The sequence below is a fragment of the Pelmatolapia mariae genome, linkage group LG6 (assembly GCF_036321145.2).
Source record: "Pelmatolapia mariae isolate MD_Pm_ZW linkage group LG6, Pm_UMD_F_2, whole genome shotgun sequence".
Taxonomy (NCBI): Eukaryota; Metazoa; Chordata; class Actinopteri; order Cichliformes; family Cichlidae; genus Pelmatolapia; species Pelmatolapia mariae.
This window is the reverse complement of record NC_086232.1, coordinates 36641843-36653948: the sequence shown is the minus strand read 5'-3', so window position 1 is coordinate 36653948 and position 12106 is coordinate 36641843. Positions and strand designations below refer to the sequence as shown.

At 39.4% G+C, this 12106-nt stretch overlaps 1 protein-coding gene across 1 annotated transcript; it reads left to right on the top strand.

The window, feature by feature from the left end:
* The first annotated feature begins 697 nt into the window (after positions 1-697).
* Positions 698-11387, top strand: LOC134629468 (ADP-ribosylation factor-binding protein GGA1-like). The gene is made up of 17 exons (XM_063476812.1): positions 698-796; positions 1456-1540; positions 2945-3020; positions 3132-3230; positions 3527-3650; positions 4709-4809; positions 5014-5094; positions 5586-5723; positions 5834-5915; positions 6001-6111; positions 6233-6376; positions 7393-7436; positions 7668-7858; positions 7962-8233; positions 8360-8529; positions 8713-8823; positions 9584-11387. Exons 1-17 carry the CDS (start codon positions 745-747, stop codon positions 9692-9694), a joined length of 1992 nt encoding a protein of 663 aa, XP_063332882.1. The 5' UTR covers positions 698-744; the 3' UTR covers positions 9695-11387.
* The last annotated feature ends 719 nt before the right edge of the window (positions 11388-12106 follow it).

The following is a 12106-nucleotide window of genomic DNA, read 5'->3' as shown; positions in this document are numbered from 1 at the left end:
GATTATATTCGGTTGCAGACACGGCCAGCTGGAGACCCAATGACCAAGTAGTGATCCCAAGTCAATACCAGACACTGACTTGCATAGATGGATCTTCTCTAAAATCACTGGGATATGTGTCAGTCTCCATCAGCCATTGAGCCCCAATGTACTCAGTCAGTCTAGTTACATCTGTCACTGCCGATGCACTAAATTTGAGCTTTATTGTTACTGAAATGTGGGTACGAATGTAGCATTTTTAAAATATTTCATTAATATTTCACTGATTTTGACTTAATTTTACTTATAGTTGTCAAAGCTTATTAGTATACAGTTCATTTGTGGGGCCACGTTGACCTCTTTGTACAGGACTAATCCCCCCAGCCCCGTCATTAACACAGACACTGGTAGAATTTCATCAGAAACGAAGAAAGTATTCATGCATATCAACACTTTATAATGCTACCAGTAATATACCTAAGAGAACCTGTGTAGGGAAAAGAATATGAAAATATGACATTGTTATCACAGTCAGTTAGATAGATGGATTTGTGTTTGGCACATGTTTTTTCACCACCAGAATCAGAAAACTTTATTAATCGCCAATAATAAAATGAGTTGTTAATGATCTGAGTTCAACTGAGCTGTAGTATCTTTCCCACCACTGTTTGATGATATCTCAAAGCCCTTGGAATGTTTCGCTATTCGCGCGATATGTTACAAAAGTCTCGCGATAGCTTGCTTCTTGTTTAGAATTCCCGAAAGATGGCGGCGGCGGCGGCGCCTCCGGATGAGGCCAGCCTGCAGTCTCGCATCAGTAAGTTACCATTTATTACAATACTCGATTAGGTTTTGAACGTGGATAGATAACCGAAATGCCCCTGAGGTACATCGACATATTTAGTCATTGTGAATTTTTCGCTGACAGCTTCCTCCCCCGGGAGCAGAGAGGAGTCAGCGAAAACCATTAAATTAAAAAGTGCAGCTGGCGATAAGGAACAAACTCCAACAGTTATATACGGTTTCATAGTTGCTTCATTATGAGTTTAAACGTAGTTTACTGTTGTCCGCTTTAGCTCAGTGATACTACAGAAAGGTGACATTTAAATTTAAAGGTGTCAGTAACGCTCAGCTGAAGGCTAAAAATCAAGCAGCTAGTTAGCTTCTGGTTGTTTCCTTGAGGACCAAGTTTAGCAGGAAACCTGTCACACCTGGGCTATAATCTGACATACGTCTCCAAAAGCGAGCCACCCTCTTCATCTGCTCCAAGCAAGAGAGCTCATTTACATATTGCACAGGCCACAGCTGCTGCACAGAGTCAGGTGTAAAGCGACAGGTTTGACTGCCTTCACAGATCTACAAATAACAACCCGATTTGAAGTGGTTCTGTCCCAGTTTTCAGGTCTGAAGTTCAAAAACATGCCACGCATTTAAAGTAAGTTGAGGATTTGTTTGTTTGTTTTCCATTTTACACAGATAAGGCCACCAATCCTCTGAATAAGGAAACTGACTGGGACTCAATAAAGGGATTCTGTGATCAGCTCGAAAATGAACCGGAAGGGTGAGTTGATGATGATTCATGTGTTTCACAATTTCACACTGAAATGGAGACTAACGTGCTGTACCAGCGGTTGACATTATTACTTGACAACTTGTGTCCCTTTGCCTTCAGTTTTTTAGAGTAGTATTGATTTAAAGGATTTTTGTAATGCGTTTTTTAACAGTTTGCTTGTATGTGACATTTTTAATTAATTTTAGGGATGCAGTGATTTAATGGTGAAATGTCTATATTGACTTTAAATAATTTGACTTGCAGCACTTCGGAAGAGCCACCCCTAATTTCTTTATATTTGGCAGGAAAATGGGAAGCCGGTGTAGGGAGTTATTAAAATATGCAAAAATAAATGGAAATGCAATATACAAGAGAAAAAAACAAAGTTCGTAGAATTCTAACGTGGTTGAAAGTGACCACTTTTATTCTTCCATACAGGCTTGATGACTAAAGAAGAGAGACGCTGTTGCTCTTCTTTAGTTATCAGGAACGGCTCTCCATGCTTTTTGAAGAACATTCAATGCTCTTCTTTTGATGTTCTCTGTAAAGATAATCCCACATTGCATCAATAATACTGAGGTCTGGCGTCTGGCAGACTATTCCATGATAGTTTTCCAAAGTGTGTGTGGTTTTTGGTTTTTTGTTTTCTTTTTATCCAGGAAGGCTTTTACTGCATTAGCAGTGTGTTGGGATTATTGGCATACTGTCAATCAGATGTTTTCCAGATTGTATTGTGTGTTGGATAAAAATCTGACAATAGTTTTCTGTGTTCATAATTACAAGATCTATAAATGCAGCCCCAAACCATGACAAAGCCTCCACTGCATATTATAGATCCCTATAAACACTCACTGTTGTACCGCTGTCCTGACCTTCTATGTATTGATTTGAACCAAAACTTTTACATTTGGATTCATTGTTCTATCAGACTTGTTGTCACGGGCTTTTCAGTCCTTGTGTGATTTGGCATATCTCAGCCTTTTCTACTTGTTTCCTTTCCTTAAGAATGGCTTATTCCCTGAGTCAGGTGCCTTTTTAATGCATGAATTCATAAGTTAGTATTAAGTGACAAAAAAGCATCCCTGAAAATGTTCAGGTATGAGGACTGACCTGAAAATGAATGAAAAAGCAGCCAAATGACCAAAGAAAGACCTTTAGAAACTTTACTTTAAAAAAAAAAATTTACACTGAAATTTTACTCCTTGGAAGAAAAATGTAAAGACACGAGGTGGCTCAAGAGATTTCCATAGTACTGTAAATTTGCTGATGGCAGTGGCAGATGTTGGTTCAAAAAATTGGTAGTGTTTAAAACCAGAATTTTACAATTAGTATATCACTAAAAATTTTAATTAAGGTCTTGTTCAACCTCCTAAGTCTGTCACTGTAGTGAAACCTTTTTGTTTGTTTTCTCAGGCCTCAGCTTGCAACTAGACTTCTGGCACATAAAATTCAGTCTCCTCAGGAGTGGGAGGCGATGCAAGCGCTAACGGTAAGATCGTCCTGCATACAGCATCAACAAGTGCAAAGGTCTGCAGGATCTCATGTTAAACTCTGCATGTCTGTGCAAATGTAAAACCAACAACCTTTGAACAATTCACAGGTTCTTGAGACGTGCATGAAGAACTGTGGAAAGCGATTTCATAGTGAAGTGGGGAAGTTTCGCTTTCTCAATGAGCTAATCAAAGTGGTTTCACCAAAGGTAACGACTGTTGTTCTATATTTTGCCTCACCAGTTTGGCTGTAACCAAAGATCCATGAGAAGGTTTTTATAGTTTAGTATAACTACTGAAAATTACAACTATTTGATGAATCTCACAAAAGATGGAGCTGTATTTAGTTTACAGTTTGTTTGAAAACACAGCCTGGATAAGGTATTAATGTTAAATCTTTTACCAAATAATTACTTTCTTCTGACCCAATTTCATTTTCATTTGTGAAAGAATAAATCTGTTTTTCTTTAGCAGTAGTTAATACCCATTCCCCCTCTCTCTGTAGTATTTAGGAGCCCGAGCTCCAGAGGCAGTGAAGAAGAAGGTCTTGGAGATGATTTACAGCTGGACGGTGAGACTCCCAGACGAGACCAAGATATTGGAAGCATATCAGATGCTGAAAAAACAGGGTGAGCTCTCCTGATGTTTTAGAGTTTTATGTGTAACCATCAAGACAAATAATGAACTTATGTGAAAGCTCAGATTCAGCTGTATTTTTCTTGTCTTGATGCTGTATGATGTTGGTGACACAGATGTCTTTAATAATGGTTGTCACAGCAGCCCTTCCTGTCTGCTGTTCAGGCCTTTTGTTTGTGAGAGGCAGCCAGTCAGGAAAAAGGTGCAGTGTTTCTCAAACTGCAGGGCACAGAGCCACTTCAGGCAGATTGCAAAAAGTAAAATTAGGCTGAATTAAAGAGCCTTTTGTTGAGAACAAATAAGTGTTTTTTTATGATTCTGACTTTTATTTGACTTTAATTCTAGTTTTAATTATGTTAAAAAAAATGTGGCTTGCTGGTCGCTGGATTATTTTGGTTTCTGACGTGTGGAATACCAGAAAAAGTTTGAAGGGAAGGTGGGCCTAAAGGTAGAGGACATGGTGCTGCATAAAATAAACCATCATTATTTTGAACTGTTAATCATGCAAAGCTACTCCACCTGTTTCAAAGAATGGAAAAATAATAGGCCTGCTTTAACATTCTATTGTTCTCCGTGGTTGCACATTAGTTCATTGTACAAGTTTTATGGATGTTTTAGTCCCCCCCCCCCCCCCCCTTTTTTTGGTTCCCCATTCTTTTTGATTAGTAGGGAGAATGTGTCAGTTCTCCTTTCTAGCACAAGCATGAGACTGATGTCCTTAGTCATGGTCATCTGAACCCAGTCTGATTGCAGAAACAGACTTTCCCCTCCAACAGCTGTCATAAGTTCCTGGATTATATTAGCATCACACTTGTTTTTTGTAGTTTTTTTTATATTTGAAGACTACAAATGGCACTCTCATTTAAAATTATTTAATGGGTGTAGAGTATTAAAGCAGTAGTATCACAGGCATCGTAGTTGGAGCAGAGGTCAAGGTGGCTGCGATTCTTTATCTGTGATTTATAAATAGAACCGATATTTAAAACGCAGGTGGCCCTCTCAATAGATGTTGTATTTTTCGAAGGTTAATAAGTGTTCTTGTTTTTTCCAGGCATTGTCAAGCAGGATCCTGTGCTTCCCGTTGACAAGCCCCTCCCACCCCCTCCACCCAGAGCCAAAAGTGCCATCTTTGAAGATGAGGAGAAATCCAAGGTGTATATATTACACAAGTAACAAATCCGTCATTCATTTTCTGTCCTAGGATGGGCTTTGTTCCACCACAGTCATCACGAGTTTATGTTTCCCATCAAATGATGTAAAGTTGAACTCCTGGGAAAAACTGAGGGAGCAGCAGTTTAAAAAATTCTCTTCCTCTTTCCTTTCCTCTCCTGCTTCTCTCTCATCCTGTTTTTATAGACGCTGTCCCGCTTGTTGAATAGCACTCACCCTGAAGATTTAAGAGCAGCAAACAAGCTCATTAAGGAAATGGTCCAAGAGGTGAGTCATCGGCTTTGTTTGCTACGTGAGGTTTACAACATGTGCTCTCACATACACGCCCCTTTGTTTGACTCGGTCTTCTTCAGCTTTTATGGAGATGGTGTATTCATTTAATATTTATGACTTTAGTGAAATGATCAAACACCAAGCCTTAAATGTTTTAATAAATTATTGAGAATGACTGTGTAAGTGCAGAGCAATAAAAAACTAATACTTCCCATTGATCAAGATTAATGATAGTCAATCAGATGACACGCATGAATTTTGGTGAAATAAAACTTAAATTCATTATTAAATGACTTAATTATAGGGTTTTAAAATGTGCACTTTACTTTCATATTTTGTGGTATTAAATATTAGTCGTGAGCTATAAGATGTTATTTATTATCATTACATCTGTCCTTCATGGCCTGATTGAGTGAAAAAATTAAGGTCTGCAAAAGTTTCTTTTGATCTTGGGCACTGTGTGATCTCACCGAACCTTTCGTTAGGACCAAAAACGAGTGGAGAAAGTGTCGAAGCGAGTGAATGCCATCCAGGAGGTGAAGGAGAGCGTCAGCCTGCTGAGCCAGCTGCTGGAGGGCTACAATAAGGAGAGCTGTTCCCAGAGCAACCAGGAGCTCATTAAGGTTTGCAGGACGCAGCACATTAAAAAGAGCTGCTGCAGGTCTCGTGCTCCCACTGGTCCTGCTCAGCAGGTGTGTGATTTTAGGGTTTCATGATGTATTTTTTATTGCAGGATCTCTACAATCGCTGTGAGAAGATGAGGCCTACCCTATTCCGATTAGCGAGTGACACTGAGGATAATGATGAAGCTTTAGGTAAGATTGTTACCTATACAAACAGATAAAAATTAGGCCTCAAAGGGTAAAATTTTTGTGTTACTGATTAGTTTTCTGCTTACAGCGGATATCTTGCAGGCCAATGACAGTTTGACGCAGGTCATTAATCAGTACCGACAGCTCGTAAAGGGAGAGGATGTGACTAAAGATGGCATAAACTCGTCTTTACAACCAGGTGGGTGCCTTCAAAGTCACAGCTGAAGATTGCAATAAAGTCTTATTTACTATCTATTTGAGTTTACCCTAATTCTCCCTCAATTTCTGAGTCACAAATGAGTATTTTCTTTCCAAATCAGGCAACAGTAGCTCAGCACTTGTGGATCTGACAGGCCTTAACATATCAGCCAACACCGCACCGTCTAACACGGACTCCTCCAGCCTGCAAACTCTGACTCAGAATATGGGCTTGAGCCTCTTGGATGATGAGCTCATGTCACTTGGTAAGCAGGAAAAATCATGTGGTTTGTGAACAAAAAGTTAGAAAGCCAGGAAGCACATCCCAGACTGCTCAGCACAATTCTGCCTTATTTTCCACTGATTCAAGCGCAGCATCCTGCAGAGACGGCCCTCCTCTGTGATCCTGACCTCATTTTCCAGAGACACCTGTGTATCGACATAATTAAGGAAAATATGAAAGAGTGAAACATAAAGGTTTTAGATTTTTGTTAGCGCTCATTTAGTTTTTAGGCAGCATATTTTGTACTTATTTTCATTATTTGAGTCGAGTTTTTCTGCATTTAACGTGAATAATGGCTGCAGCTAATGTTAGAAAGTCACGTCACTTGACATGCCAAGTGCTGCAGAGCAGAGGTCATTGGGCTGTTTTCAAGTAGACTTTTTTAAATAAGAATCATGCATTTCTGCTCCTTTCTCCTTTATAAGGAGGACAATCCTACAGTTACATTTAAGATTACAAAAACAGATGAGAAAAGTCACTTGTGATAAAATGCAATATTCTGTAATAATTGGACAGTGTGGAGGAGGTAATAAGGGATGTAAACAATCACTTTAAACAAAATTATACACTTTAATGTGATCTAATACCTAGCGGAAAAGAAATGTGTGTTGCTGGCCGGATCACAACAAGTCTAGTCTCTTTCCCTTAGTACAGTATAAGACTGTAGTGTATTTAAAAGATTGATTTCACCATTTTCGATTCATAAAATTCATCAATGTTCAACAGGGCGTGACTCTAGTTAGAGCACATTATATGTAATCTGACTTCTTTCTGCACCAAGTCTCTTACTTAGTATATTATAGTACACGTAACACAAAAAGGATGATAAAGCAGGGTTTGGATTAGTGTGGACATACCTTGTGTGCGTGTCTTCAGTTGCAGTGACTGTGTGTGTATACAGTCTGTGCTCTTTGTTTTTTCTTTAAAAAGACTTCAATGATTCCAAAAAATGACCTCAAATTGGATGTAATCTAACTTTTGTTGTCTCTGTTCTCTCAGGACTGAATGTAACCGAAAACGGTGACTCTCAGAACACTTTTCAGGTGCGAAGTAAGATAATACTTAATATGCTCACAGTAAAATTATTGTGTGACATGTTTAAAATCTTAAACTTACTTTACTGTTACCCAGCTGTGGTTCTAAATAAATCAGCATGTAAAGATCTTACACAGTGGATTCCTGCCACTGGTTTAATTTTCTGTTTTACGCCATCTTCATCTCCTTTTACACTAAAATAACTCTTTCTTTTTTTTTCTTCTTTTTTTTCCTCTCAGACATCAGATATAACAGAGGTATCTACTCAGTCTGCACCAGCTTCAGTGTTGCTACCAGCTGTGGTTCAGAAACCACGGGCTCCACCAGTAGGGGGGGCTACTGCTCCTCCTAAAGCCATGGAAGAGCTGGACCTGTTGGGAAAGGCACTGCTGCAGCAGTCTCTGCCTCCAGAGAGCCAGCAGGTCAAATGGTAAGTGCTTTTGTCATCACCTTTGTAGTGTAACGTGCTGTTGTTGGAATATGACATGCACAGAGCTGCCATATACCATGTGTCCTTGTTTTTTTTCATGTAGGGATAAGCTGCAGCCTCAATCAAGAGTCCCTTTACGAGATCTCCAGGCTAAATCCAGCTCAAAGCCCGCACCTGCTGCGACTTCCACCTCCACCTCTAGTTCTGCTACTGCTCCTGGGACCAGTTCGGTCATCCATTCAGAGCAGTCTGATGCTGTGCTGCTCTCCAATCTTACACTCACAGTTACTGACAAAGCCTCATTACCTACTGCTGACACTTACGACAGCATCTCTCTAGCTGATGTTACTGTGCCGCTGGAAATGATCAAACCTAGTAAGCACTGGAACAAAAAGTTAGCCTTAGTCATGAAAGGTTTTGTGAGCTAATATGGAGGTAACATAAATTGAAATCCTCTTTCTTTTTATTTCTTTCAATCACGTTTTTGGTCATCTATTTCAGGCACCTTGTTACCAGTCACTGTATTTGACAAACACAGTCTCCGAGTTTTGTTCACCTTTGCCCGCGACTGCCCTCCATCACGACCTGACGTGTTGGTGGTGATCATCTCCATGCTGTCTTCAGCCCCTATTCCCGTTACCAACATCCGCTTCCAGGCAGCTGTGCCCAGAGTAGGTTCCTGTTTCCTGAAATTCGTACTGATGGTAGCAATGGCCATGTCTCATGCTTTTGATCCAGAAATTCTTCTTTGTTGAGATTAAGTCAATCTCTGTTATTAATGTGAGAGCTTTTGTTGTTTTAGCCAGCTGGAAAACATGTAGGTTTTAATGTGTCAATGGGTGTACATTATCTAGGTGATGAAAGTCAAGCTTCAGCCTCCCTCCAGTACTGAGCTGCCTGCCTTCAATCCCATCTTGCCTCCAGCTGCCATCACACAGATTTTACTGCTAGCGAACCCTCACAAGGTAATCTACATCTTCAACCGCATTGTTTATACACTGCACTTTGCTTGAGATCGCCTCAGGTCAGATTATCCATTTTATTCATTTTATACATTTACCAGTTACTCGTCAGTGTTTTATCTACAGTAGATCAGTCAGCATGCCCCTCCACAGTTCAAGGTAGCAGGCAGGACTACTATCACAGAAGCAAAGCTTGTGTTGCATCTCTTTAAGTGTACTGAGAATATTTTTCACTGCTTTAATTTGCTGTAATTTCATTTAATTTGATAGCTTTCATTTACAACACGAAACTAAAGCGGTTATTTGCTCTAAAGGCCGACTCTTTTGGCACAAAATGTACATTTATCTCAGAGCACGGGTTACTGTTTAAGTTTTAAAACACAAGTCACAAACAAACCGATGAATGCAGCAATTGCCACGTTCTCTCAGGTAAAATTACTGTTATTAAAGGAGGCTGGTGGCTTTAAAGAGAACTTCCCTGTGTTTAATTGGTGTTTGCCTGAAGCTGTGAAAATACTGTAAATAAAACTGGAACACTTTAATTGACATTGTGTTTAGGTGGCTAAAATATATATATTGCTTCTTACCTTCCTTGCAGCAGTATATTGCTCACCATCTGTATCGCTGATCAAAATAAACTATGCCTTTTAAGGAGAAATGTTGATGATTGTATACTAAAAGTGCAAATGCAGCAAAGAACATTGATAGAAGTGAAACTGTGTATCACTGATGAGTTAACCTGTTTGCTTTTGTGTCGTCACAGGAGAAAGTCCGTTTGCGGTACAAGCTAACTTTCAACCTGGGGGACAAATCTCACGATGAATCTGGTGACGTCGACCAGTTCCCACCTCCAAACACTTGGGGAAACCTTTAGTGTGAAGGACCAGTATCCTGTCATGTGATCTGCTGCTTCCTTTACATTTAGGTTGAAGCTTTCCCTCAATGCTGACCGAGGCCCGGAGACCTTCTTTACGCTTCAGTGGTTTCAAACTCTGGAAGCAGTTGCGGGAACCAGCTTCCACCGCGTGCCTTGGTTCACAGCCTTTTTGTCCTTATTTGATCATATCCATGTTCCCAAGCGTTGTTACTGATCGCTTTTCTTTTCCTGTCCAACAATCAGTCCAGCACAGCGACATAAAGCCGACTGCCCGAAATGATTCAGTGCAGTGGCTTTTGGTAAAACACGTTTTAAAAATTGAATGTGTGCATTTATCCAGTATACATACTGCAAAGTGTTAACATGTAATAACAGCTCATATCTGACATTTATGTTAAAGGAGATGCTGATCGGAGACTGCATTTCAGCAGATGTTTGAGCGTTCATGGCAGATCTGTCACTCCATACTCACTTAGGTCAGCTGAATGTTTCAAGTGATGTTTTTAAACAATCTTACCAAAAGCCAGAAAACATTTTGTGATTTAGAATATTCTTTGTTTTCTTATTCATTTCTTATCAAATGATGGAATTTAGCACAACTTTGGTGCAACGCGTTAGCAAACCACCTCCAGTTTAAATGAAAACTTGAAAAGGGAAATAAGACAAACAGTCATCTCCCACTTATGACACCACCGAAGAAGTTTTCCAGTTGAGCCAAGGGGTAGAGCTGTTCAGCGTACGAAGATAATGATCTGTAATGATGCAGTAACCAATTCAATGACGAATTGGAATGTGATTTATTTTTTTTTCCTTTTAAAGAATAGTCTGAGTTTTAATGTATTTGGAGGTATTACATATGGTTGGTGTGGGTGTCAAAGCTGTGAGAATGCACAGCAGCCGTGTTAGCGGGTCATCGTAGGAAAAGCACAGGTGTGACTGAAAACTCGAAGGAAAGCTTTGCTTTGTTCAGCTGGACCAATAAGTTTGGATTTGTGAGCCAGCATGGAGAATACCAGGACCCTAAAACTGAACCAGCTATTATTTACTTTTTTGTTTTTTAAGATTATTTACAGCGGTGCTTTTTCTCCTGTTGCATCAAAAGGCCCACAAGTGAAATCGCTGCCTCTAAAAATATCTGCACTTTTGTGTTATTAAAAGATTGGGACACTTTATCACCTTATGTTAGACTCAGGATTTTGAGTTAATCTTACATGCACTTATTGTGTCTAAATTTGGCAAATGAAATCATTCCCGTGTACACTACATGGTCCTTTTGTTTTTATGCCTTTATATGGTTGATTGACCCAAAGATTGACCCGGTCTTGAGGTGATGTCACTGGCATCTGGTTTGATTCTGCCATGTGCCTGAGATGAAACCTTTTTTTTTTTTTTTTTTTTTTTTTTTTTTTTTTTTTTTCTTTTGTACATATATGTATACAAATGGCTGATCTGATCTTTGTTTTCATTTGTTCATATACTTACCGGGAAAGACTTTGTGAAACAAATGACACACAAAAATGAATTCACGGGATTATTCTAATAACCACGGCTGTTGGGTTGATTGGAGCACAGTCTGTTATCACTTCTGAGTGGAGACAGATGGGCTTTGTCTAAGAGGCAATTTAAGAAATCACTCACTGTGTAATATTGATTCCGCTGTACATGTATTAAATTTAATTTGATAAATTGACCCATGTTAAACTGTGCAATTTTCCCTTTTTAAGATGGTTCTATGTTATAAATCTGATGTTTTAATTTATCTACACGCAGTTTTACTGCTAACATCTGGGATTAACAGGAAGAAAGCAATAATAAAGGTAAACTCCACTCCAGGTTTTGATGCTGTAGCAGTTTGTCAGTAAGGTAGATTTCGTCAGTCACGGGTAGTTGGTGTGAAAAATGCATTTGAAGGCTGAAATTGATTTGATTCCATTCAGATTTGCATTATAAAAATACAAAGGACAAGCAGGACTGCCTTAACGGTATCAAACATCTACTTTTTTTTTTTGATAATTTTTTGTCTTTACCAGTGAAGGCAGATAGGAAATTGGGGCCAAAGAGAAGAAGACTTGAACACAAGCTGCTGCACTCTGGTTATGCAGCATATGGCTGGCTGCTGACCCACTGAGCTAAACTGGCACCCTTCTGCTACTACTACTGACATGTAGGTGTGGAGGAGGCTCCAGCTTTCCACTCGAAACAAATTTAATAAATTAAGTGGATATTATACTTTTTGTGGCACACTCTGTAAAAACTAGAGTTCACAACCGTAAGTCTTATTAGGCTCATCCATGCTCCACATGCTGTGGCTTTGTCCGACTTTTGAGAACTGCTGGGTTTAGGTATTAATAGGCCAGCTAAGATTTGTTATTGCCACAGCTAATTGCACGTTTTCCACAAAAAGGAATA

Coding starts and splice junctions, on each gene's coding strand:
- LOC134629468 (XM_063476812.1), top strand. CDS start 745: ATGGCGGCGGCGGCGGCGCCTCCGGATGAGGCCAGCCTGCAGTCTCGC. Junction 3,021..3,131: donor AGGCGATGCAAGCGCTAACG/GTAAGATCGTCC, acceptor AACAATTCACAG/GTTCTTGAGACGTGCATGAA. Junction 4,810..5,013: donor AAGATGAGGAGAAATCCAAG/GTGTATATATTA, acceptor CTGTTTTTATAG/ACGCTGTCCCGCTTGTTGAA.